General features: G+C 39.3%; 2 protein-coding genes across 4 annotated transcripts in view; one reads left to right on the top strand and one right to left on the bottom strand.

Moving 5' to 3' along the window:
• The window catches only part of MRPS27 (mitochondrial ribosomal protein S27), a 48,027-nt gene extending 38,591 nt beyond the window's left edge, over positions 1 to 9,436 (bottom strand). The window contains exons 1-4 of one of the 3 annotated variants that reach the window (XM_072859281.1): positions 9,243 to 9,436; positions 7,083 to 7,160; positions 2,981 to 3,052; positions 1,184 to 1,254 (exon numbers count right to left, since the gene is read on the bottom strand). In XM_072859281.1, the coding sequence (XP_072715382.1) occupies positions 1,184 to 1,254; positions 2,981 to 3,052; positions 7,083 to 7,160; positions 9,243 to 9,306 (285 nt within the window). In that variant the 5' untranslated portion in view covers positions 9,307 to 9,436. The remainder of the gene's footprint in view (positions 1 to 1,183; positions 1,255 to 2,980; positions 3,053 to 7,082; positions 7,161 to 9,242) is intronic. The other 2 variants (XM_072859279.1, XM_072859280.1) reach the window with 2 other exon arrangements.
• PTCD2 (pentatricopeptide repeat domain 2) lies at positions 9,369 to 26,914 on the top strand. The gene is made up of 10 exons (XM_072859282.1): positions 9,369 to 9,498; positions 11,660 to 11,752; positions 14,144 to 14,273; positions 15,111 to 15,228; positions 16,736 to 16,814; positions 17,991 to 18,082; positions 21,863 to 21,976; positions 23,521 to 23,595; positions 24,384 to 24,497; positions 25,866 to 26,914. The coding sequence occupies exons 1-10, from the start codon at positions 9,393 to 9,395 to the stop codon at positions 26,088 to 26,090; spliced, it is 1,146 nt and encodes a 381-aa protein (XP_072715383.1). The 5' UTR covers positions 9,369 to 9,392; the 3' UTR covers positions 26,091 to 26,914.
• The last annotated feature ends 263 nt before the right edge of the window (positions 26,915 to 27,177 follow it).

Below are 27,177 nucleotides of genomic sequence, written 5' to 3'. Positions count from 1 at the left end.
TCTTTATCCTAAGCATAAGCTAAAAATAATAGTTTCAGCTGACTGGTGCTTGCTCTCCAGTTTCTTAACTCTCCTTGCATGCTGTAGACATGTAGGTCTCATCTTTTGAGTGTGGCAATAGCATGCCTGCGTGCTTTATTTACATTTTAGAAAATAAGAATCTGATATGAGCTCCAGGTACTAGAAGGTTGGGCTGTTTGACAATCTGGAAATGCCACTTCTCCAGCAAAAAGGTCAGCCCAAAGCAGGAACACGAAGGAAAGGAATAAAGCTGATTAAGTAATAAAAGGGAAAGGAACACTCATTTCCCCCATGGACACTGTCTCAGAAGCAATGATCAAGAATGCTTGATCTGTATAAATGCTTGATCTTGTAACTGTGTAAAATGTTCTGTTATTCCTCAGTTAGTGGTGCCAATGATCCTAATTAGTGGTGTTACTGAGGTACCAGGGTGGTGACTCAGCTTTTTTGGATAATTTTGAAGACTGAAATTAGTTTTTGGTTTCTTTTGAAAACAAGTGACGTATTTATTCTCCTTCTTCAGTACAAACACTCACACAGGGAACTTAAAAGCACATCTCACATCTCTGCCTTCAGTCCCCCTCCCCAGATTAATCCATCCAGAGGATGGAATTGGTTACTAGTTCCAGTAAAAATAATGGCTTCACTTATCCCACACCAGCATTTGTCCTGCTTCAGTCTGCTGAGGCAAGGGAAGAAAACTATAGAGGCAAAATGTATCCACCTCTGCCTCACTGTGAAAGGAGCCTGGAAGTGGAGGAAGATGCACGCAGACAGGCAGTGTGCTAATTCATTGCATTCCCTTAGCAGCCTGGGTTCTTATAAAGTGCCTGAGGGGGCGTTAAAGCTCTCACCAAGACAGAAACCACAGGAAGGCAGGGAACATACTTTAGGGAAATACACAGCCCAGTAACAGTGAGGCCTGATTTTACTGAGAAAAAAAACTATTTCTGTTTTGCAGACCCTACAGTCCGGGTACTAACTAATGAGTACAAAGTAACAATAAAACAGCTTTACATAGCAATTTAACAGTATAACAAGACATTTACGATCCCAGAACTCCCAGCAGAGGTGATATCATTTATCTCTTCTCAGCTCACTTGATTTCATAAGCATTCCACTGTCATTTCCATCACTTTATGACTGGAATTTATTTCCTTACCCGGGCTATTGTCAAGGAGCTGACAGGCAGCTTTCTTTCATAGGTTCTGTCCATTAAGTGGGCTAAGTCAGCTGGAGAAAACAGAAAAAGAGTTATGTTTAATCAACTGGCATTACAGGAAAATATGCAGAGCCATTATATAACTCCGAACAGAACCTCTGTCCATGAAATCAAATTCTGGTTCCTTGTTACCATCTCATTTTGAAGTTGTATGAAAACAATACTTTAAATTATTGCTAAATACTTTAACAGAAAATAATACATGGAAAGGTTCTCAACATGATGATTTTAACTTATTAGAAAGAAAGGGGAAAAAAGCAAACTACCCTATAATGTGTTGGATGAAATTAGTATAACTAATATAACTCATCTAAAAAACCTGAGCAGATGTCGTTAAAATTCACACTTGCTTTCAAGCTTAGTACATGCTGGACAGTGCTTTTGGCATGGGTTTGTCCTTTATTTTATGGTAAAACAATACAGAAACAAGCAGTACCATACTGAAAAACCCTACAGTCACAAACAGCAATCCAAACATATCCTGTTAATCAAACTGGGCACTGTGCCAGTACCTTATTAACTTTATAATATTCTGCTCCAGCAGTCATATAACAATATTAATTTGACCATACAGGAACTTTAAAGCTTCTGACTGTTGAACAGGTAGCCAAACGTTGCATTTAATGAATTTAATTGGAAGTTAAATTAATTTAATTTGGAGGTTTAGTTTTGTACTGTTCCTGGAAAGTAATGACGACTCAGGAAGAGTAAGCTGTTTATTGTATGCTTAGAGTCAGCTGTTTGATTCTTAGCTGAGACATGAACTGATGATATCCAACCTATAAAATTCAGAGACTTCAATCATACTCTTTCTTTCTATTCTCCTGCATCTTCTAGGACCAGGAATCCTATATATTCCCTCTGCATCATTAGCACCTGGCTTCATCCTTTGCACCTCAAGACTACAACTGTTACTAAACCAGCCTCTCCTTTGACACATCTCGATTAGTCCTCTTGGCCATACTTCAAGAGCTGATGGGTTGGCTCGTTTTATAATTCATGTTCCAAAAAGTTCATCCGACCTCCACATGTGCCAATGAAATGTGAGGTGAGCACAACTTGCAGCACCACATCAGAATTTACTAAGCCTTCTACTCTGGCAAAGTTGTCAGGGGCAGGAGGCAGCATTACACCAGTAACATGCTGTGTCTCTGAGGGATGCAGCCCATGTATGTTCTGCCTACAAAACAAGTGATATCACTATTCATCATTTTAAAAACACACCTGTCCCGCCAGAGAATACTGAGGGGTATACAGTTCTAACAGTACGAATGGCATTCAACGCTACTCTGACCTTATAGGTACTCTCTCAAATTACAACACATGTGTGAAGACTTTTGCTGCAGTAAAATGACAGAGCCTTGATTTGGAATAGAATGGTTGACTCTTAGTCTGGAGAGAGCTGCTGTCTGCCACATAGCAGTATTTTGTGTTTATGTAACACCTTCCTTCCTGAGGCACTTTAAGGCGTTCTTCAAAACAGAAAAAGAGCATTTATCTCCTGCTGAGGGAAGGCAAGCATTTCATGACCATGAAAGCAAAGGGAAATCTGGGGCAAAGTTACTGAGGCGAGTAACAGCTCCTACAAAATACAAGACACGATGTTGTGCTGATGTGTGCCATCAAGGCCATGCTATACCAGATAACCACGAAAACAGCAGATCGACTCTTTTAATGGTAAAAAATTTTCTGTGGGACTACCCTTACAAGAAGTGTCTGTATTTGACTCTGTATTACCTGTCTCTCCAGCACTCACAAAGGTCATGATGGTGCACATAGGTAAAGACTTCGGGGGCATTCCCAGTAGTGCTAAAAGTTAAGAGAGAACAGATGCTGTGGCCAAGTCAACTTGTCAGGAACTAAGAACTGGCTAGATCCCTGCCTAAACATACTAAGCCAACTGTCATCCAACATTCTTCATCTGCATTTCGAGATAGCTGGAAAAAGGTATTCACTCCAAAATCTGGTACGTTTGATGACATAGCAACATGGACCCGAGACAGACAACTGCACAGGTTGGGAGTTAATTTACCTATTCCAGAACTATTTTTGTTATGTATCGCCCTCTGAAATCTGGAAGGTGATACCTAAGACCATTTTGGGCCATACTCAACCCCTGAGATTGGCACTTCTTTTGACTAGGTGCTCATGAAGATGAAGAGCCCATTGCAGGAAACACTGAGTACTTAAGTCGAATATAAACCAAATGAATACAACGCTATGAGTGCAAGATCCCAAGGCTGTTAGCCATTTATATACAGGCCTCCTCTGGGAGAGTTCACACACAGAATTTTAATGATTGACCTTTTATGCTGTCTACAAAGCTGGAACTCTCCATCAGAACATGCGTATGAAAAGCAATGTGAACCACTTATCTATCAGCTCCAGTATAAGAGTCACAATAAAATGAAAGCTGATTAAACCTTAAAGAATAGACGACAAATCAAGTTAATGGGAAATTTAGCTTTGTTTCCAGACAAATTGCAGTTTCTGCTGTAGTTTCCAGATATAAATAATTCACAAGGAGTAATTCTTTCCTGTTTTGTTTTCTCTGAGGAGCACCTAAAACCAGACTTTTTTTTCTCATATTCATGATTTGAAATAATTCAGCTACCTTTTGTAAACCAAGTTTGCTCTGTAAGTTGCTACTCAATAACCAAGATTAAAGCCGCTTCTTAGTTAAAAACATCCCAACAGAAGTACTAGAATGCAAGAATGTGAATGCCCAAGTCTCCTAGCACTGTTGGTAGTAAAACTTGAACACTAACATTGGTGTATAAACCAAGTAAATGTTTTAATGGCCAAAGCAAAATTCTCTGTACATTCTAACAGATATATGTTTCAAGTGCTTTTATCTGATAGTCATTACCAAAGAGGACACTAATATATATAATCTCTCATACACATTGCCGAAAAAAATGTTTCTACAAGATGAACTTTTACAAAACTTTAATTTCTCTAAAAACATATTTCTGCATATTGCAGAATCTCATGGATTTAAACAAACTAATAAAACAAACCTTAAGTCTGAGGTCATTTAACTTCTGGACATGACTTCACAGTTGTCTCTAGAATATTGGTATCTGAGATTTCACGTTCACTTTTATTTTCATTTGCTCATAGAAATTCAATGTCTTGCTGCCTGCAACAGGGTGATTCCGGACAATGACTGGGAAAATATTGACGCTCACCTTCCAAGTCAATGGTTATGACATCTAATACCAGTTTGGTGGCCTAGGAAATCAACACAGCTTCAGTTTGATTCGCAGCGTGTAGCCCACAGCATGTAGCCACATCAACAAGTGGCACATTTGGCCATGTAAGGTCACTACCCTCTTAAAGTGGTCCATCTAGGACAGGGATGAAATCCAGTGATGGGGCAGCAATGGCAAAGCAGATACAACTGTGACATAAAGTCTACCTGTCCTGGGAATGATGGGCAGAGTGAATACCTTAACTCACCCACTAACATTTTGGTTTCTATATAAAGAAAGCCTTGATTTATTTTAAAGACCAAATTAAAATATAAAAGAAGGCTGAGGCAAGTACTTTGCCTTACAAATTTATATGTTTCACATTTCTCAGTATTTCCACATCCCTAGCAGCTTCTGGAAAGAACCACAGCTCCATACGGAAGAAGGCTTTGAATGGAAATTGTTCAAGTCTGTAAAGGCAGCACTGCCACCTGGTGTTGTGGATGAGCCATTTTGGGTACCATGAGTTTTTCTAACAAAAAAAGACATTTCCTATCTCACTTGGATTCTGCCATCCCCTGGGATTCTGGTAATTGCTATTCTTCTCATCAAGATGCTTACTGTCACTTAATTTTACCCTTGTTAGTGACGAACCAACTGAAACATTGGAGAATCTAAGTCCTGCCATGCCCCCTGTTTCCTTGGTATCTCATTTTCAATAAGTGGAGCCCTAACTACTTCTAGACAGGTATCTTCATATCAGCAAGCAGTTTGTAAATTCCAAATTAACACATTTTCCATTCCTACCTTTTTGAACAAATGTGCTTCTGTACACAAAATACAGTCTTGTTCTTTCCCACACTTTTTTCAGTACAGAAGTTTGCTAAACTCATTCATGCTTGGAATGCTAAACAGAGGCTATGGAGAAGAGAATAAAGTATATCTTATATGGACACAGTAAATGAGTTTCAGTCTGGGATGGCACCACATCACTGCAGCAGAGAAATAGAACTTTAAATCAAAAATACTTATTTTTCTTTTAAATGTATTCTCACAACACAGTTTTGCAGAATAACAGTTCCGAAACAGTGTTTGAAATACACAAATAAAAGAGCATCTCCTCAATACAAGGAATTCACTCTAGCTACAATCACCAGTTACTACACACAAGATTGTATGTGCAACCATACAACTGACAGCTACAGAGCAGACGTCTGCAGGGCTGTCTCCTCTTTGAAAATGCTAATACAGCTGACACCGTGTTAACTTGTTCTCTCTTTTCTGCGAACACAAAATGAAAATGCAAAGCAGTTCTTTGAAAAGCATGGAACAGACATCTGCTTTGGATCAAGACCATCGGCAGAGCAGCAGCAAGAACTGTGCTTGCCAAACAGTCACAAAAGGTCTTGCCAGGCCTGGGGAAAGCCAAACATGGACTGTACCAGCACTTGCACAACAATGTTTTCTTCTACAGTTGATTTCTATTGCCTATGACGTTTGCCAAAATAAGAACACTTTTTCATCTGATGGTGACTGCTTCAAATGCATCCCAGGGCACTAGAGTCTGTGGCTCCAGCCAAAAAGCACTGCATGAGCAGTCCTTTTGACAGTAAAGAGTTACAAGGTATTAAGAGTCTCTGCAGGATCCAAGCTACAGTCGTGAGCACCCATCGGCTGTTTCTGGCCCACGTACAGTAAAACATTTGACAATACCAACCTAGCTATTTATAGGCAAATGACAGAAATAAATTAGTGCATAAAAAACATTACTCTGATCATTTTGTCTGTCTTGCTGCCTGACAAAAGCCCCTGAATTTCACCTGCTGATTCTTCCTTCAACCTCATAATTTGTGTTACAATTAACAAACACAGTTCAAGGGCCCAGGAATGAAAAATGGAAGACAAAGATTATGCGTTAAGGGGTCTCCAAAACACTCGTGGTACAAAATAATGCATATGTATCTTTAGCATGGAAAAATGTTTTGCATGATGCTTTCTATTTAACATAGTCATCAAAAAGATGGTGGAATGTCATTTCAAATGTAATCTAGCCAAAGAATTTAGCTATGAAATTTGCATGGGAGATCTCAGTACCATATGCAGATACAGTTTAACACACAACTTCTTGGAAACAAAATGTTTAGTTTCATTTTTCCCCAAAAGAAAAATCTAAAATTTCAACAAGAAATGTAACTTTCCCTCCTGCAAAACTCTGAGGAAAATGTTATTTTTAACAAAATGGTTTTAAACAGGAATGCCCTGTAATACTTATAGTATAGGTCTTCTTTTGCACTGCATTACAATTAAAACAACATCAATGAAGAGGACACTTGGAGACAGTCTTAACTGTCAGACACAAAACTATGAAATTCATAAAAGCTTTTGATTTTGTGGAAGAAAAAAATCAGCTTGTAGAAACCAAACATTAATTAAATGGGCAAATTCTAACTTGTTTCTGCATTATAGCCTTGAATATATATGACAGATTTTTAACATGTTGAGCAGATTTTAACACAGAACCTCAGAAGCATTTTCCTCCACACAGTTTTTATTTTTAAGTATTTATAGATGATGAACTAGTCTAAAATGAGTTCAGGTTGCAATGAATTAGTCAAAGTGGAGAAAAAGAAACAAACTTTTCTCACCCAGGCTATGCTCCTCTTTTTGCCTCTTTTCCCATTTTGAGCTGTCCACATAGGCCGCAGAAAGAAGAGATCTTCTACCTAATGAAGAAATAAATCACTACGTAAGCCAGGCTGCTTAGATATCTCTAAACAAACTAACACTTTATTAGATATCACCTTTTTCTGTCACATTTACTGAGTGGATGCATTAAATCATCTTCGTGACACAGCTGCCAGCAGCAGCTACAACAGTTCAGATTCCACAACAGTGGATGAGCCATTACCTCGTCATTTTTAAAACAGAAAAGCTTTTCCCTGAAAGCTCTTTCTTCAGCATGAAACAAATCTTCCCAAACCTGACCTCTGCATTTAAGAAAATGATAAATTTGTAAAGGTAAAAAAACCCCAAACAACAATAAAGGATAGCTTCTTTGTACACACAGACCTTTTTCATCAAATACTGGCAATTAGCTAACTGAACTCATAAAAGCATAAGCAAAAAAGATCAATACGCACAAAAAGGCTTTTCTGTTGTTTTTGGACAGTTATTTTTTCCACCTGTAAAGATTTGTCTCACTGCAAATGAAAGGTAGGTGCTCATCTGGAAATACTCCATTTTTTATCATCTCCTTTTTTTGCATCTCCCGTAAACTGCAGAGTCCACTCAAATGTTTTTGAAAGTTTTTTCCAAATACTCTTTGTACCACCTTTGAAATCTGCTAAAGATGCTGTGCTAGCTTTTGAAACAACATGGAAAATGCTTCAGCTGGAAGAAGAAACCATGTTTGTGCATCACTCACAGATGATGAGGCCTTGACAATGCATGAGGAATATGTGGACAAAATTTTTTGATTTTGAAGGAAGGAAGGAAGATATCGAAAATGAAAATGAAGGAAGATATCGAAATACATGCAGAAGGTTTCAAAAACTGATGTTAAGAAACATGAAATATTTTAAAAATACACATTACTATGCTACACAGAATTCTTAGCAACTACCTTAAAGCCTTTATCTGAAAACCTATCTGCTACCAATAAAAGTTTGTTATTCTTGGGTGTGAAACAATTTTTCTCCTCATCATCCTTCTCACACGCAATTATACACACACGTCCAGCTGGGAACATCTTTGCAAACTTTTGTCAAAAAGACCTGGTACATGGAATTCCAGTCAGAATATGAGAATACATACAACACTTTACCAAACAGTTAGAAAATAAGAAAAAGAGTATTTTTGTTTGGTTGGTGGGGTTTCTTTTAAAGCTGTTTTGCATTATGTTGACAAAAGAGGCACATAAAAGGTTTGGGTTTTTTGGTTTTTTTTTAGGATAAACTTCTGTATGCTCATTCACAGCTACGGATGCCACTAGCAAGCATGAAGGTTTAAAGAATTATTTTCTACAGCAGAATCAACTGTCTGTATGACAGTGCTTGCTCAGGTAAGCTGGTCAGGTTTCAGGTCTTCATGCCGGTTCATTGCTGAGCGGCTCCAGTGCCAGCAGAAACGGCGGCGTTTTTGAGACACGGTCAGCTCGCTACCAGGAAGCATCACAGATAAATTTCTGCTCGGGTAAGCTGAAAAGGCACAATAAAGTTACCCATCATCACCACACTTTAAGTAAACATTACGTAAAGTGTTCAGTTCTTCCCAAAGGTCAGGAGTTTTGGAAAGGTGGCTTCTCAAAAACATCAGTCTTAGTTGTGCTTCTGTCACCTGAGTTACCAGGTTTTGCTGAACATTTACTGCCGCGGGTTTGGCGGCCTCCATACGACTCCGTGTGGCTTCCCGTGACCCAAAAGGGCAGGTCCTAAGATATCAAGCTATGAAATCGGCAAGGTGAAATAGCTATAAAAAACAAATTAAGAATACTCTCCCGCGCGGCGTGCTAGTGATGCGCCATTCTCTGATCTGTCTCCAGTTTTATATATATATATATGTATAAAGGCGAAGGAAAAGTCCCCACACAGCACCCCGTCCCTGCTCACGCTCCCCACGGCGGCGGCCACCGCAGCCAGCGGCAACCACGCCGAGTCGAGGGTCCGCCCCGCCAGGGCCTGTCCCCGCGGCCCGGCGCGGCGCGGCGCGGCCCGGCCCGGCCCGCGCCGTCCCTCAGCGCGCTGCCCCCCACTCCCGCCCCAGCCGCCGTAGCGAGCCCCGCTGCCGCCCGCCAGCGGACCACCGACCTGCCGCTGAGCCGAAGGCCCTCCCGCTCCAGAGCACGCCTCGCCTGAGCACGGGGGCTGCCATGGCGCCGAGGGAGGAGGCGAGCGGCGGCGCGGGGCAGGCCTGCGAGTGCCCCGCCCCTGGCCGCCGCTGGCAGGCCCGAGCTCAAGATGGCGGCCGTGCTCGCCGGCGGCTCCCAGCGGGTGGTGCGGGAGGCGGTGCGGCGCTCGGCGGTTCGCCCGCCCGCCTCAGGCTGCTGGGGCTGCGCGCCTGGAGGTACCGCGGGCTGCGTGGCAGGGGCGGGGGGCGGGATGCCTGGCTGGGGCCCTGGGCTGCCCGCCGGCTTGGGGTGTGTGGGGGGCCGACGGGAGTACTACAACTCCCGGCGGGCCCGGCGACCGCCGCCAGCCTTGTGCCTGACGGGAGTTGTAGTTCCTGCGGGCATACCCCCTTGGCGCGGGTTATGGGCGGGCGGGCGCCGAGGGGCTCCCGGTGGGCTTCAGAGCGGGCCTGTTTGTGCTGCGGTGGGCCGGCCGAGCTGGTGCGGCAGAGATATCCCGCGGGGAGGGTTGGCAGCAGCGTTACTGCGTTTGTCCCGTGCTTGCCGCTGGCTGGATACGAGTCACTGAAAAAAACCCAACCAAAACATGCAGGTTCATAAATGTGTATTTATTCTGGGAGGACGACAACATTATCCAGATGCTGGGCTGTGCCTGCTGGTTGTCACCACCACTATGCCTGGGCTTCAGATGCCTTTTGAAGGTGCTCCCTCGCCCAGAGAACAAAACAGAGGCATGTGGAAAGGAGGTGTATGGCAGAGGGCTCCCCAGCATAGGCCCCGTCTGGGCTACTGGCCTGCTGCGCCAACGTCGGTGGAGGTTTCGCTCAGTTTACGGCTCTATTAGATCCCTCACAGACATGAAGATCCCCCCTGCATGGTGGCCTGTCCACCGCTCTTTACTGGCCTTCCTTTTAAAGGGTTGCAGCATGTCTGAGGTAAAGCAGGTTGGTTCGTTAAGTTCTCCGGGATGGCTTGCACCACCTGTGCGCACCAGCCATCATATCAGTCTCCCTCTTTTTTCCTCAGAGTCCCTCTTATTTGGTTTTGCACTGGTTTGTTTCTATAACATTGTAAGGTATGAATTTAAGGAAGTGGTAGAATTCAGCAAATTGAATTCAAGAAGGGTAAAATTCTGCTGCCCCAAGCTCTCTGCTCATATGGCCTGTGACCACTGAGTGTCAATGCGCTGTGGTGCGCCTGCCCCACCCAAGGCACTGGCATGATTCCCTTATCAGCTCTGGAGAGGCCCAGGACAGGTATGGTCTTTCGGCGTTAGACTAGCAGAGAAGGCATGTGGGAAGTAAATGGCAGGGTAATCCAGGCCAATTCCATGCTGGATAAAGTGTATTTGTTCACACATTGGAACTGTTTCCATTAAATTTAATGGCTAAAGGTGCCATTTAATGGATTTTTTCTTCAGATTTTATGAAGTGTGTCATTAGCACACTTTGCTTGCATAGAAAACAAGTGTTTTTATTTGCATGGCCTGTTACATTTTGCTAGGGAAATGCAGAAGGAGAAAAAATAACCTAATGCAGGTCAATAGTTGCTCTTGTCCTTTCATGATTAGAATCATTCTTTAGGAAGCCAAAAACTTAAAAGATTAGATTGTGACAACATAAACTATTATAGTGACTCTCTGTTACAAAATCACTGGTTGCAAATAAAAATATATTGGAGAGCTGGTTTTGTCGCAGCAAAAACTTCACAAATAGCATTTGTGTGATGCTTTTGTTAAAGGAGATTACAACACAGTACAGTCGAGGTCAACACCCAAAGTTCATTTTGAGATTCTAGACTCAATGACTGTCTTATCTCTGATGTCTGTGCTGCACCAGAACTTCATTAGGTCTCCTGAGTGTTACTACAATCCAAATAATAAGCTTTGGTTTTTTTCCCTTTGTCTTCCTACTGCGTTTGGAGCTTCCAGAACGATACATTCTACAATAGTGGGGACAGCACATGTGAGGAAAGGAAGCTGTGCCAGTAGTGAATTGTGGCGACCAAAGAGATGACAAGACAAATCATTATAAAAGCATGAAAGGGGAGAAAGATCTTATTCTTGTGCAGAATCCTCCTGTACCTTGGCTAGGTGGAGAGGAATGGATTCTCTAGTTTTTCTTTTGCACATCCAATAAATATATATTTCTTCATCCTTGTACACATTAACTCTGGAAACCTGCGACATAGTGCTTGGGTTCTTTTGTCAGTGACGTGAGCAACTGCAATTTTTGCAGTCTTTTTTTAGTGTCATGCTGCCAGTGGTCTGGCATCACACAATAATTAACAGCAGTAATTCATAAATGCAAAGTTCAGTAGTATTAAAACAGACAGTGTGACGTAAAACTCAACCTTCCTCTGTTTTTCTTATGGTAGGGAAGCGGTATCTGCTAACAGAAGATGATATAAAGTTACAAGAATTTCAGCAGATGAAAGTGGCAATTAGAAATGAAGTTCATGGCAATAAAGGTATTAGTATTTATTTCATAATCACCATTCTCAATTTTAGCATGAGTCCTAGGAAACAAGACAGTCAAAGTCATTATAAAGTGACACCAATTGACCCCATTTAAAGCGTCAGCTTATGTCTTCCTTTTGCAAATTTTTTGTAGCTAAAATTATTGGAAGACCTGAGGCTTTGTGGAATGAAACAATATTAATTATGCTGTGCTGGAAAATGTGGAGGAGCTTTCAAGTATGCAAGTTGTTAACATAAGACCTGAAATGTTTGTGTCCTTGCTTCTCCAGCTTCGTCAGATAGTCTAATAGAAAATACTCTTTCAGTCTACAAATCTTGCTTCGAATATATCATCAGCAGAGAAAGTCAATACAAAGCCTAATAGCTACTTAACTATCCAGAGAAGGCCTGTGCCAGTAATTCTCTTTTAATCTGCTCTGTAAATTTAGTTAGCTTATTCCTTTAGGTTTTTTATCTTTTACCTAATGTAAGTTCTCAGTTGTACGCCCAATTCCATATGACGTACGCATAACTCAGAATATGAAAAACAAATCCAGGTTTTCCAAACTAATGAAGGAGCAAGATTGGTGGATTTTTTCTGATGGAGATTTTGTCATGCTGTTTAAAGTGTATACAAATTCCTTTCTTTAAGGAACATGAATATAAACATAAGTCTGCCCTTAATATTTAAGAAAGGTTAGGTAAAACTCCATTTCCTGGACCTGTTTAATCATGTGCAGGTGTTCTAGTGATACAAATTGACAATTGTTCCAAAGGATGTAGTTAATTTTAATTTTTTTTGTGTGGCGAGGAAAATACAGATAATCAAATTTAGTTTTATATAAACCAGTCTTCTGGGACAGAGTGGGACGTAAAGTCAACATGACAGTTTTTCTATATTAAGTAAAAGTAGAATTTAACTCAGGTAGTGGCAAGTCATAATGTTGTTATATTTTGCTGTGATGATGACATACTCATATTGGGAATTATTCATCCTGTACTTGGGATGCATTGAATTTATTGCTATGGGTCAATCACTCTTGCTAAAACAGGTTTGTAGAAGCCAAATATTTGGCTTTACAGGTCACAGTTGACCATTTTGTTTTGTACAAATAGTATCCCCTGAGAACCGATGAAAACAATGTGCTAGGCACCTATTTGTGTGTGTGTATGCATGATTTCTGTACTCAGTGTTTAGTCTAATACTTGAAAGATGAAAAGAAGTAGTTAGGGCTAGTAATAAACTTGGTTTAGAATTAGAAAAAGCGGTAATAACTATTCTGTTACACAGAATATATAATAGCTATTACTTATCATAGTTATAATGCAACTATTAACTATAGTAGTTATACTATTTAACTACAGCAGTTAAATAATTACCTACAGTAGTTATAATAACTATTATGTGTTCTTTAGAAATACAGTTTGGATCCCAGGAGTTTTTTAAATTTCTCCACACTTTTCAACACATCACAACCATTATATATGCATACTTATATATACACATTCTTCTGACTTTACAGGATTCAGTTCTGCATCTCAGTCTTGAGTAAGGACTTGTATTTGCATGTATCAACAGATATGCATCCGGTAGCTGAATATGTTGTTCTCTGGGATGCTCACTTTGCACATCTTTTGTAGGTTACTAGCTTGGAAACAGCAACGACCCAGCAACTGCTACAAAAAAATTCACTTCCCTGCCCAAGATGGGGGGCAGCACCATTAGAGGAATGGGGCTGCCAGGTGGTACATGTGATTTTAATCTTGTGTACATCTGAATCAGAGCCTTGAGATTACAAACTGAAGGACTAGTCTTTGTGCTTGCTTTGTCATAGGAAAATGTGCTGGATAGAGAAACCTCTGTTTTGGGGGGGAAGGGAAGCACCTCTAAGTTTATGGCTATGTATAGAAATACATAGATTATGTATGGGACTTGTGTTTGCATCAATTGTGAAGGTATTTAAATCTTCTGTACGAGCAGTGTTGAGTAGAAGTTCTTATGCTCGTTTGAATGCTGAATGGGATTGGGTTTTTTTGTTTGATTGCTTTTAAAAAAAGAACATAAAGCAGAAAATGTCGGTTACAAAACTTCCTTCCTCTTTAAAATTTTTGTATTCCCTGATATATTCCATAACATTTAAATTAAGTTCACAATAAGTTAACTTAAATTAAGTTCACAATTAAATTAAGTTCACAATAAGCAACTTCTTGGTTTTCCAAGTCTGACATGACTTTATGGGGACACCTAGGCATGCTTGTCTGTGAGAATCTTTATGCATTTTTCGTGGTGAAAAAAACAAGCTTTCTGCTTCATTGAATCTCCATGTTTCAGGTACCAAGTATGCAACACAGGTAATGGAATTGTCTATAGACTGCTGCTATAATGTGGTGTTTTTTTTCAGATCCGTATTTTAAAAGTATTAAAGAAAAATTAAAGAAAAATGGAATGATTCTCAAAAATGAATTAAAAAATATACTGCATTTATGTCAGACTTCATCTGATGTGGAACTAGCCAGAAAAGTTATTTACAGGTATTTTTAACAATCCAGCTAACACTCTTTTCTGTCTTTATTTTTTTGCTTTTATTAGATTACCTCAGGTTATGTCTGCACTTGAGCACTTGCCCTAATTCAGTGGCTGTATGCATAGTTAATCCCTTAAACTAAGGCTCTATTTTCATTTACTTTGGATCTTGCAACCCTTCAGAGACTCTCAGATGAAAGGAGAGTCAAGCTATGGGAGCAAAGTGGTGTCCTGTATGCAGAATGAATGGTGAGCCACACAGAAACATCATCTCTCAGCTGAGAGGTAGTGGTGTGTTCAGTGGCATTTTCTAGCCAAGACACGCCTGGTTATAAACTGGTCTGGGCTCAGCAGTGGCAGGTCAGGAGGTTTTGTGAATGAAAGCCTTCCCAGCAATTACAGTGTAGGAGCTATAAAGAAAAAAGTGAAACACTTTATTTTTGTCTTTTTATTTGTTTTTTAGTGCAGGAGAGAAAAAGTTGAGGTATCTTAGCAGGTACTGCTGCTAAAATAGACTGCTGCAACTTCCTGTGCTATATTGCTCTGTAAATAGAAGGTAATGTAACTGGGAATTTTTGTGGCAGAGACCCATTCTGTTACTAATCCAATGCAGATTACTTTACTGGAAATAGAAGAGATTACATATTACTATTTAATTCATTAGTTTGATCAAAACAATATTTTCCCATAAAATTAATCTGCTGTTACCTAAGTGTCCTTGGCTGGTGCATACAGAGAAGTGTGCCTCTGTCCTTGCACATACAGATCTTGCTGTCTGTTTAAGCTGTTTTCCCTTGACGAATTCCATGCGCTGTGTGATTTACTTTCTTTAATCTTTCCAATAGGTACCATGAACAGAATGGAATCACATCCTTACATAATTTTAAATTTGGGCCCCTCTTTATGAGGCTATGTTATGAGCTGGACCTTGAAAGACCTGCAGTAGAACTTATCAAAGATCAGGTAATTCCCCTATATATTTTGAAAATATTGTTATTATTAGTCCAATATGAGTAATTGGTATGCTACTCACAAGCCTTGCATGAGCTTATAGACTTGAAGTATATGTGTTGCAGTAGCAAGGATGTCTATGACATTAATGTAAGGATGCATATTACATGTTTTTTATTTTAAAAATAGCAAAACAGTGATTAAAAGAAAATTAAATGCTAGTTTGACTGATAACTTTATTGTTTTAGTTCTGTATAATTGCATCATTTGAATAAAAAGTATCAATTAAAAAATAATTCCTCAAATGAACACAGCTGATGCATGTTTTCCTGCATCCTGTGTTGCATTAGGTCATTCTTGGAAATGAACACTTCTGAGTTGTTATGTAGTAGTCCTCTGAAATCCCTGGGATTATTTGCACCAACAGATTTATCATGTTACTCTGTACTTCAGACTCTCTCTGAACCCTGTAGGGGTGGTGTGATATTCATCAGCTCAGGAACTTGGCCATTTTAGTGCTGAAGAAACTTAAGGACGTGTTCCTGAACATCTGTAAAATGCTGTGTGTGCTATTATGACAAGATATTAATCATGCCCAGTGTATATGGAACTAGATGATCTTTAAGGTCCCTTCCAACCCAAACCATTCTGTGATTCTATAAAAAATTAAAAAGATTCTGTGCCATAATGTTGTGTCTTCAAAAATCTCTGGTGACCGGTGGAAAGTCTTGTCTATGATGTTAATTCATTAAGGCATGAGATATGCCTAGCCAGAAATGGGAGAAGTCTTGCTTGGGCTAGTATTCTTAAATTAGGCATGTGTAAGAGTATGTGTGGTTTTCATTTTGGTTTGGGATTTTTTGATTGAGATCTATGTCATTAAGACAGGTCCTACAGTACTTGCAGGACTTAGTTACTGATGGATAGTAAGGTACAGTACCACTTCTTCAGACTCTGCTACAGAAATTTAGATGTAATACCTCTGGCATTTTATTTGGCTATTCCCAACACACAGTGTGATTGAAGTGGAATGTAAAATATACTTGTTCTTTCTTCTGCTACTCTGCTTGTCATCACTCAAGCCCATGTGCTGATCTCTTCATTATTTGATATTGTGATTAGCAAAAAATTCATTCAATTTCATGCTGGTGGTCATTTACCCCAAAGGTATTGTTAATCAGCTGCAAGCTGTATTTCTGCTGAGATTTTGGAGCTGCCATTAGTCAGTGACTTCTGATTGCATTAACTTAGAGGTCACAATCTGTCATTAAAAAAAATTATAGTGGGAATCTCTGGGAAATTTCTGTTTAATTTTAGTGAGCTTTTGACCATACTGAGTCACTGGTATTTTAGAGGTTACTTGACAGAGGGACAGTCAGGGCAGCCAGAGAATTAAATGTTGAACTTGTGAAGATGGGGCTTATTCCAGTAGGAGGACCTGCTAAATGCTGTGCACAGTAAGAATGCTCACTGTCCTAACGTTCTTTACACTTGCTCTGTTTGTATGTTTCTTCTCCAGAATTTGCATGGTTTTTTCTCAGAGAGTACATCATTCCATATTTTGATGACGATGTTGTTTAAAAAGGGCCATTTTGAAAGTAAGTACTGTGCTAAGGCATATACATTTTGAGGAGGGTGCTTCTCGCTGTTAAGTGTGTGTGTGCATATAAATACATATATTTTTAATGAATATTGCTGGTTGGTTTATGGGTTTAGAAGGCCAAACATCATGTAAATCAGTGTAGATGTGAATGAGCTGCACTCTAGTGTGTAATAAAAATGGAAGGCTGTATTTGTTTCATAGTTCCAATGGTATTCTTACCATTCTCAGTTGCACTGAAGTGTGATTATACAGGGGGGCTTGTTTCCTAAACCCTCTTCTCTGAAGGCTTAACTTCTCTTTGGTTTCTCTATTCAAAGTTTGTTTTATGTGGTTTTTTGGAACAGTAAGTTCTTCAACAATTTTTTTGGCAGTTCCACATTTGTGTCAGAGCAGGGAAGAGTACCCTTTTTCCTATAACAAAACCAGACCATAGTCTTCACTTGGTTTGTCTTACTGGTGTGCCCACACAGAGTAGCTACTGCAATATTTAAGTCAAATGCTTCAAATCAGTTTGGCCATTTGTGAGGATAAGGGGGACTCATCTGACCTGTCTGAAAAGACTTTTCATTTAAAAAAATCACAATTTGAGTATGGAGTAAGCTTTTCAAGTAAATCCCTTTATTTGAAATTTGTTGAACACACAGTGCTTGGTCTCTTGACATTTGGCAAATCTAAGTCCAGCAGTTGTCCTAAAAGTTGAAACCGAGACACTATAAAAATAACTAGATCAGAGCCTGAATGCAGTGTTATGGTATAGTGGAGCATGTGTGTTATTGAGGAGCTGTTAGATAGTTTGCCTACAAAGGTGGAAGCTTTGATCATATGTTTAAAAGGCTTGCTTTCTGGGCAGTTAGGAAGAATGAGACTGGCTTTGTCAAGTATCTAGAATTTAGTTTTAGATTTGTATGAAAATAATAGAACAGTAAGGCCAGATGCTAATGTAGATTGAAAACCTCCTTGCTGGGAAGAAATATTTATATCCAACTGACCCTAAATTAAACTTTTTGTAATGTATTAATTTTTTTAAAAAATAACAGATTTCAGTTTACATTCTTATTTTTAAATACACTTACTGAGCTCATACCAAATTGAGATATTTTTTTTCTTTCTCAGTTACTAAATGTACAGCCTTAAATTTGTGAGGTGAGTAACACTAATGTAATTTTGATAGGTGCTTTGGAAGTTCTGGTAGAAATGAAAAAACAAGGTATACCTTTCAACAAAGAAACGTATCTACTTGCATTTGCAATATGCTACAAACTGGTAAGTATTTTCAATTTACATGATGAAAAAGTATTTGAAATGCCTTCTCTATGTCTTCCTGTTATTTTGGATTTTAAAATTTCCATATGTTCCCAGTCATGATTTCTTATCTAGTGCAAATATTTTAGACATATTTAGGTCCTAAATTGCTTCATTGTGCATGATATGGTGCACATGTATAGCTTCCCATACAAACTACTGTCACAAAGCAAATCTCTAAGAAATTACATGGACATAAGCACTAAGGAACAAATTTGATACAGTCTTTGATTAGCTGATAGTATTCTTTCTCTGGGATCTGTGCCTCTCTTCAGACTACACTCTGTGCTTGAGCCTCAATATTGGTTTTATAGAGAGACAAGGCATATGTATGATACTGTTGTGGTGTAAACCCAGTCAGCAACTAAGCACCACACAGCTCGCCCTCCTCCCCCATCCTGGTGGGGAGGGGGAGAGAATTGGGGAAAAACAAAAAAATAAAACCCATGGGTTAAGATAAAGACAGTTTAACAGGACAGCAGAGGAAAGGAAAATAATAATAACAATGATAAAACAATGTACAAAACAAGTGATGCGCATTGCAGTTGCTCACCATCCACTGACCGATGCCCAGCCAGCGATTGCTGCCCCCTGGCCAACTCCCCTGAGTTTATATACTGAGCATGATGTCATACGGTATGGAATATCCCTTTGGCCAGTTGGGGTCAGCTGTCCTGGCTGTGCCCTCTCCCAGCTTCTTGTGCACCTGGCAGAGCATGGGAAGCTGAAAAGCCCATGACGCATATAAGTACTGCTTAGCAACAACTAAAACATCAGTGTGTTATCACATTTTTTCTCATACTAAATCCAAAACACAGCACTGTACCAGCTGGAAGAAAATTAACACTATCCCAGCCAAAACCAGGACAGATATGTTCTGTTGTCAGATATCTCCCATCCATTTCTCCCCGCCCTCTCCAAGTAACCTTGAACCATTTCTGTAATTGCACCCAAATTTGACAAGGATTAGAGTTCTCAAAGGTAACCTGTTCCTACATGCCTGATGAAAGTCGGCAGCTGAGTGGAGAAAGGAAACCTAAATGAATGCCTTCAGTGAGAGTCAGGCTGCCCCTTGAGCTTAACTGTATTTTTAGCTCAGAGAAGAAGAGCATGAACACAGTAAGAAACTAGGCTACATAGGTTCTACAAGTGTTTCCTCGGAACTGTTTCCCTTTTGTAGCAAATTGAGATCCCCAAACTTTTTTCTTTTGATCTTCCTCTCCAGATTTGAATCAGTTCTGCAATTTGAAATATTAACATAGGCCCTTCCCAAACTCAGTAGGAAACTCTTCTTCTATTTCCCCATGTTTTTAGGAAGAAGGACACTAGCTGAGGAAAAATTATACCTCTAGAGTAAACTTCCTCAGGTTTCTCAGTTAACCATACAATGAAGCTGAGTGCATATGTGATAAAAAGGAGTTGGCCTAAAGTCATGGCTCAGCAGTAATTTATGTGGTGCTTCTGAAATTTTCAGTTCTAATGAATCAGGGCTGCCTTTAGGTAAGGGGAAATAGAAATAGCCATATGGCTTTGGTGTTTGGAGAGTGGGGCAGTAGACAAAGCTTAGAAAGAGCTGTGGAAGTTGTCTGCTGTTAAAAACAGCTAGAGATTTATGGTTACAGTCAGTTTAGGGATGTTACCAGCTCTACGTAGAAGGCACCTTTTTTAGAAAGTTATGAATGTACAAAGACTCTGACACTCTGCTACAACCCAAGTTTATAAGCTGGTGTTTGCTATTAGCATCCACTGAGGGAATATTTACCACTTCAAGGTTGCTCCTTGGTCTATACTCTTCCCGTTTAGGTAAAGGCTTTCACAGAAACCCACTGTGTTTCTCTGAGGTATCCTTTACTCCCTCTACTGTAGCTTCTTCCCTAAAATATTTACGTGGTTCTTTCCATGGCCTGCTGTTAGAAGGTTTGGATCTATGGCATGTGCAACCAGTAGAGGTTCCTGAGACTTCTGTTTTCTACTGCTTCTGGCCCTACCTGTGTTTTCAATAGAGAATCTGTCCCATCATTACTTGTTTAGTGAATTGATAAAAGTAGAGGGGAAACTATTCTAAACTGTCACCCAGTTATTTTAACAGCCACAATAAATTTGTGGGGGTTTTTTTCATTAAGATAAAATGCTATCAATAAGTGTATGAGCTGTAGTAACCCTTTATGCACTAAAGAGGATTAGGTGGAGCTCTTTCAAAAGCTTAATCTGTTGATTCAGCTGTGAGTGGTAGGAGGAGAAACCATGAAGCTCAAAAGTGTTTTTGCTCATGATGCAACATAAGAAACTTGAGGAAAAAAATCTCAAAGGGAAATATCTTCAAGATGCACTACTTGAATACTGGAAATAATGATGCTGGTATCATTAAAAGCAGTGCTGGATTTTTACCAGGTTAATTCTTGCTTTCTTTTGAATAACCATGCCAGAGACCAGTACAGAAAAATGTACAAGGCTTAATGCTCAGATATTGCTAGTGGATAAACAAAGGAATTAATGTTTAGTCTTTGTACAGAAGTGTTTTAGAGATCAACTCTAAAACACTTCTGGGATGTTCTAAATAATTGTAAGGCACTGCTGTCCTCTAAGGTAACAGATGGTCCTCCTTTTAGTGCAGGAAAGGACTATAGGCCTTTTGATGACAACAAAATATTTATGTAATAATAATCAATCTTCTGGTGGTCAGAATGTTCCTAAATTTTCAAAGAACATGTTTTAAATCACAGCTTTCTCATGTGGTTTAAAAGGTATTTTCACAAGCTGTGCAGACCATTCAGCAGTGGCATCGAAAAGCATCCCTTAAACACCCAAAGGATGACCCTATCCTGTAAATCATGTCCAGTATTTTGCAGGAATGACGCTTTGAACAGTAGGAACAGAAATCAACACCAAATATTAGGAAGGAATATAAAAGCTCCTATCCCTATTGGTGGTACCAGTTGTTACAAAACCTTCCTGCTGCCAGCTTTTAAGTTTCGCAGGTATTTTGTTTGGGGTCCAGTCAACTCTACTCATAATTTCCAGTGTAAGGAGTGTTGTTTTTGAGAGTTGGTGGCTTGTGAGGTAACACACAGGTAAACTCATTGCCTTTTACTAAAGACTCCTATTGAAAATAGCCCCAGCAATAATGGAAGCTTTCTGTGTTGGAAAACAGGCAAATGTCTAAGCTATCGTATTAGAATATATACTTTGGAAACATCTTGCAAGATGTAATCTGTAAGAGAGGCTAAAAATTGCTGAATGTTCAAATTTGCATGCACACAGATTTCTTTAGTATAATGGTGCTGAGTAGTTCAATGCTTAGAAAACATTGATTTTTCATTAACTATCTAATGTAGCTTTTAGAATAAAGGACAAGAAGTCAGCTTTCTTCCTGATTTGGGAATGATTGGAAAGTGGAAAGGAAAGTGTCTGTTGGTTTTAGCATACTGCTGGGGTTGTTTTATCTCTTGTAGAAGCCAAAATAATTAGGGCAAGGTGTAGCTGTTAAAATAATGGAAGCTATTTTTACCCTCTTCTGAACTCTGTAGCTTTGAGTGTCGTGTTTTTATGTTGTGTTTCTCAAGAAGTGCTGCACAGAATCTGTTGGTTGCATTCAGATATGGATTGCCCTGATGGTCTTACTTCTATTGGTCTTAGAGTATGTTGACTTCTGAATGCCTTCTGAATGTGATTGCAATTGCCTACAGTCCTTTCAGATCACAAGAATAACAAGTGCAGCTTAGGTTTGAAATTTCTATGCAGGACAACCTGGAGTCTTGCAAAATCTCTGCGAAACTGCTTGAAGAAGCACAGCTAAAAGGTGACACATTACCACTCCGAGCGTTCTGCTTTGCTGTCGCAACTGCTCTGAAGCAGGTACAGTACCTTTTGTTTTGATTTGTGCCTGAATCTCTATAGTTTTATTGTAGTAAGATAGTCCTTGAAAGGAAGCTAACATAGAGGAAGCATAACTAATCTATGTAATAACCTCAAGTACTAGAACTTTTAGGCCCCCAAAAGAGTAGGATTATAGACAACTCCCATATATAGTGAATGTGGAAATTCTGAAATCTAAACATATGTCTTGAGTCTAATGCACAGGTATTTTGTGCTAGTGACAATGCCATATAGAATATTTTTAGAAAATGAAAGAGAGTTGGGCCAGCAGGTTAGATGTAACCATGGACCCAGTCCTACAGATACTACTATTTAGTGATGGTTTCCTTTAAATAGAATTAAAATGTTAATTTAAAATATTTGCACAATCATCTCTTTAAAATGTTTATCTTGGGAGGCAACCTTAAAGGCTATGATGTGTATTGCCCTACTGCCTGGGAGATGGCCTTCCCTCTCCACAACATGTTTCTTCAGGGGGACGTTTTCATATACCTCATGTGCCTAAGCACTGAGGCTCTGAAGCAGTACAGGGTGAAAGATTGAGCAGGACAATAACAATTAGGAAATCCTAAAGTCTGGTATGTCCTCTGCCATTAATTTGTGTATACAGCTTGAGGAAATTCTGAACCTTCTCTGTTTCATGTCTAAACAGAGGTCAGAGGCACTGTAAGAGCTATGTTGTTCACGGATTTGAATGAACGAAGTAGAATTGTTAAAATTTTCTTATGCACTCTGTGGTCTTTTTTACACTGTCTCTGTGAACAGAGACACTGAACAGTAGCATCATTGAAACTAATTTATTCATGTGCATGATGGCATGACAGGGCTTCTCATTGGCATTGAGGTTAAAAAACAAAATCTCCATCTCTGAAACAACATGAAATATCCTTGATGCTGTCGCTTTATGTAAAAATCAGTTAAGATTCTCGTTTTGGAAACAAAATAATGCTCCACATTACACATAAATATTCCTTAAGCTGCATGATCTTTGACAGTATGTCTTGCTGTGAGTAAGATGTTTCTTGATTCCAAGGAACAGTGGTTGGTCTAGTAAATGTCAGTGTAACATTTACTGTCTATACAAATCAGTTGATGGCATAGGCACGGTGCTGTAAATGTGTATGTCCAAAAGGTTAAAAGTGCTGGGCAGGATAAATACCCACATTAATATATGCTGCACTTCATTTAAGTACTCTGACATGGGCCAAACTGAGCATGTGTGTAGATCTTTTATCTTTCAGGTGCCCTCATGCTCAGTGTTGGTTACATGCTTCCTTTCCCTGCTGATCTGAGGCAGGGAGTACTGTCTAATGTGCTAAAGAGCCAGACAACATGGGAACTCCAGCGTGGGGCGTTCCTTTCACAGGCTGGATGCTGTTTATAGAGTCTATGAATCTTGGTGAAGGGATTCTAGATGATGGTTTGTGATTCATTGAAAAGACCGCTGTTTTTCTTGAACTTTTATTGTGAAAATGTCACACATGTTTAACTGTATTTTTTTAATATTTATAATTCTTTCCTAGAATGATGTAGCGCAAGCCAAATTTTATTGTTCCCAGATAATGAAAACAGAGAGCAAACTATACAATAATCTTAAAGTAAGTATGCTTGCTGTGTATTAGAATCTTGCAGAGAAGTATGCAAAAAACTCCCATGTGCAAAGTAACAGAAGGCCAGCTTCTTAGTAGCACAGATGTGTATCAGTGCTGTTGCTGAGCTTCTTTGTGAGCCAACATCAATTTCTGTCACTTGGATGAGTTACATTCTGAATTGTTAACACCCTCCCCCCATTTTTTAAAGTTGCTTCCTACCATAGATGGGAAGGGAAAGTAGACAAGTCCTACATCTGTGCGTATAGACCTGTGAACAATTTCTAATTATGACATTGTGACTTTTTGCTTTCTTGCTACAAGAGATTTAAAAAACCACAGCTCCAAGTAAATGCTTTCCTTAGCTGTGCTCTGCCCACTTCAGGCCTCCTTCAGCCCTGTGAACCTTAACCACATATGTAAATACAACAAATTTTTTCTTTAATTGCATGGTCTACAACCTGAGAGAGAGTCTACTGCATGTGCCCAGTAAGTGACCTCTCTAAGCTATGGAAAAAAAACAACTTATTCGAGAACAGCTAATGCAGCTCCATCAGAGGAGCTCTGCCTCCAGGCTCACCCTTCCTTTCCAGGTCCCAGCTGTGAAAAAAACCCAAACCTTTGTGGAAATTGATCATTCCCTCTGCTTTCTTCATGATTAATGGATTTTTATCAGCACAGCATCTAGAAATGTATTTTGTCCTGCTTTTCTTCATGTCTTCCTCAAACACTTTTTTAAAATTTGTGTTCTGATGATCAGTACTATTTGTGTGGTCTGGTTTTATTTTATTTTTAAGGTTCTTGTCCATCTCAGATCTGGTTTGCTAGAAGAAGTAATAAAGACATTAGAGGCAGCAGTGGAAGTAGATACTCCTCCCTTTGTGAAAAAAATTGAGTTTTCTGAGCAGGTGGTAAGTATACAGTAATGAGAGGAGGTCCATGGTGCTTGGCTGAGCCATGATGACAGTGGTTCAGCTACAGAACCTCAGGTGTTTGTGTTCACCACACTAAAGTTGTTTGGATTCTGATGCATTCAGATGCCAAAGCAGCTGGCTGGCTTTCTGTACTGTTGGAAAAAGCACTTAGCTGTCCACTTCCCTTTTTTATTGAGGATCCTGCTCTTAGAAGCTCAGATGTCATCTGAATGTAGATGAAGCGTTCCCTAGTGGCATTAAATAATTTAATCCCTTGCCTTCTATGCTATTTTCATTTGATGTAAAAATGAGAATAAAGTTCTGATCACAGTGATATTGTTAGGTTGGTAATATTTGCAAAGACCTGTGATGCTATACAGGGGAGTGTGATATAGGAAATAATAGCTTTTGCTGTTTTACTATATTTTACTATAAAAAATAGCTTCTACAGTATCGATCGCCAAGAAGGCTTCCTTCAGAGCACGTATGTATGCCTGTCAGCTTGGCAGCATTGCTGCTGCTTTTCCTGAAACTTACTAGTATATTCATTTTGAACGTGTCTATGGAACAAGATATTTTAAGACTGTGTTAATAATTAAATACTTAGCCTTTCACTGCTGCCTATTAAACAAAATGAATAATTGGTACGTAAAATATAAATACTAGGTGGAAGGGGGGCATACCTTTCAAAACATAGCCCCTGTATATTAACTGCTATGTTGAAAAGGAATTTCTTTAAGCAGCCTTTCACTTTGTAAATTCATTGCAATAAATGTTGCATGTGTCAATGTATTTTGATTTTCTTTGGCAAATTTGTAACAGTCCCTAAGAAGACAAAGCATTAGTCCTAACCCATTCCTTCCACAAAAGGTTATTGATCAATAAAAATTTTTGAGAGATTACTTATACTTGAGCTCATACTCTGTGTATGGCATACAGAACTTCTCAGTATTCTATAGGCTGACTTTTATTGATTTGTACTGTACTGTACATCTAGTGTGATACATAATAATAATTAGAATCATGCTGATCTGGAAAATAGATTCCAGGAAGCAGTTACGTTTCCTGGGTTTAAATAGAAAATAATTGTGTTAGTCTGTACTAGGACTGAAAATAGGACTGTACAACTTTGAGGAAGTTTTAAATCAATAAACTCTCTCTAATAGGTATCCAGTGCATTTCCACCATTGTCTAGTGATGTACATAATGTGTGCCGCATAAAATTATCTTATGAGTCATTGTGTTAGCCGCATATCTTAGGTTGTGTACTTTTTTTGGTTTTTGAGTGATTGCTTGTCTTCAGTATGGTGGTTGAATGAGATCTTCACTTGCTGAACTGTAACAGTCTGTCTTTCTCCTCCTTAGCTGGCTACAGTCAGGGAAAAGATGGAAGAAAACCCCAACCTTTCTGCCAAATTAGGAGATATTTATACAAAACTACAAGCTTCAGGACGGATAACCATGTGCACGCTGGAAGACATGCTTTTCCAGATTCCTGGTTCAAAGAAGACCCCTACAAAGCTTTTAAATCAGAAGCAATTGGGCTATCAGGCTGCTAAACCACTTCGGTCAAATCTGTTGTTGGAATAGTTCAATATTTTATGGCAAACTGAACTGCTGTTAGCATCTCTTAGAAGCCAGGTTCAAATAAAATGTCTTCTGCCCTCTTCCACAGTGAACAATTGTTTCAGTTGTTTGTGTGAAACTGCATTTTAAATACAGATCATGTAGCTTCCACATTTCAATTTTGATACTAAAAACAAGCCATGACAGTGGGTATTTGTGTTGTTCAGAAATGGAGTGATAGAATGGTTTGAAGTTTTTCCTCAGGCACTTAAATCAGGATTTTCCTATGCTAAATGTCCTGATGGAAGGGAACAAAATAGGATGCGTTTCTGACCTGACTTCTGTGGTTCATGAAAAAAATTCAGTCTTCATCAGATGTAATGTTCTGACTGAAAGGATAGATGCAGTCCAGAGTCCAGATAAAAGAGTACGGAAGTGCTTTAACTGTTTATTCAAATGCCATACATCTCAAGAGAATCAGAGGAGAGCAAGCATCTTTTGTTCCCTTTAGTATCTTTTTTCAGAAGCAACATGTTAATATGTTTTTTCATATCAAATGGAATAATGGAAATGCAATGGGAGATAGCATGGTCCACCAACTGGAGATTCCTGAACAAAAGTCAGAGTCTCAGAGTGAGTGGCCCCACATATCACTTCCTTCCAATTTTGATGTTAAGCATCCCAGGATAAGCAGATCTTGATACAAGTTTGCAGCTAAGTCCTAACAAGTTTCTTAGAGCAAATATGATCCCTTTTTTAGACTAGAATTACATATCATCTGCATAATTCATTTATGTAGAGCAAGTGATCATAAAAACAGTGCAAAGAAGCTTCACATTGACCCAGCTTTAATGACTCCAGGCAAAATGTGCTTGGTTCTAGTAATAAAAAGCTGTGTTTAACTATGAGTCCTGTGTACCCAAAAATCTTTTCTCATTCGTCATCTGGAATACAAGGAATTGGAAACAGCTCTACCTTGGCTGGCACTGAGGTACTTTTGGTTTCCTTCTGCATATGAAGTGATGAGCCTGTTAGTACAGAACTTAGCAGTCCTGTGAGCACAAGACTAGGTGGAGCCTAGCTTGGTACTCTCCAAGTTGGGCAGCCTTAT

The sequence above is a fragment of the Ciconia boyciana genome, chromosome 4 (assembly GCF_034638445.1).
Source record: "Ciconia boyciana chromosome 4, ASM3463844v1, whole genome shotgun sequence".
Classification (NCBI taxonomy): domain Eukaryota; kingdom Metazoa; phylum Chordata; class Aves; order Ciconiiformes; family Ciconiidae; genus Ciconia; species Ciconia boyciana.
Note: the sequence above shows the minus strand (reverse complement) of the source record. Positions and strands in the feature narration are given on the sequence as shown.

Excerpts from the sequence above, each read along its gene's own strand:
- PTCD2 (XM_072859282.1), top strand. The coding sequence starts at position 9,393 with ATGGCGGCCGTGCTCGCCGGCGGCTCCCAGCGGGTGGTGCGGGAGGCG. Across the intron at positions 15,229-16,735 it reads TAGAACTTATCAAAGATCAG|AATTTGCATGGTTTTTTCTC; the intron begins GTAATTCCCCTA and ends TTTCTTCTCCAG. Across the intron at positions 24,498-25,865 it reads TTGAGTTTTCTGAGCAGGTG|CTGGCTACAGTCAGGGAAAA; the intron begins GTAAGTATACAG and ends TCTCCTCCTTAG.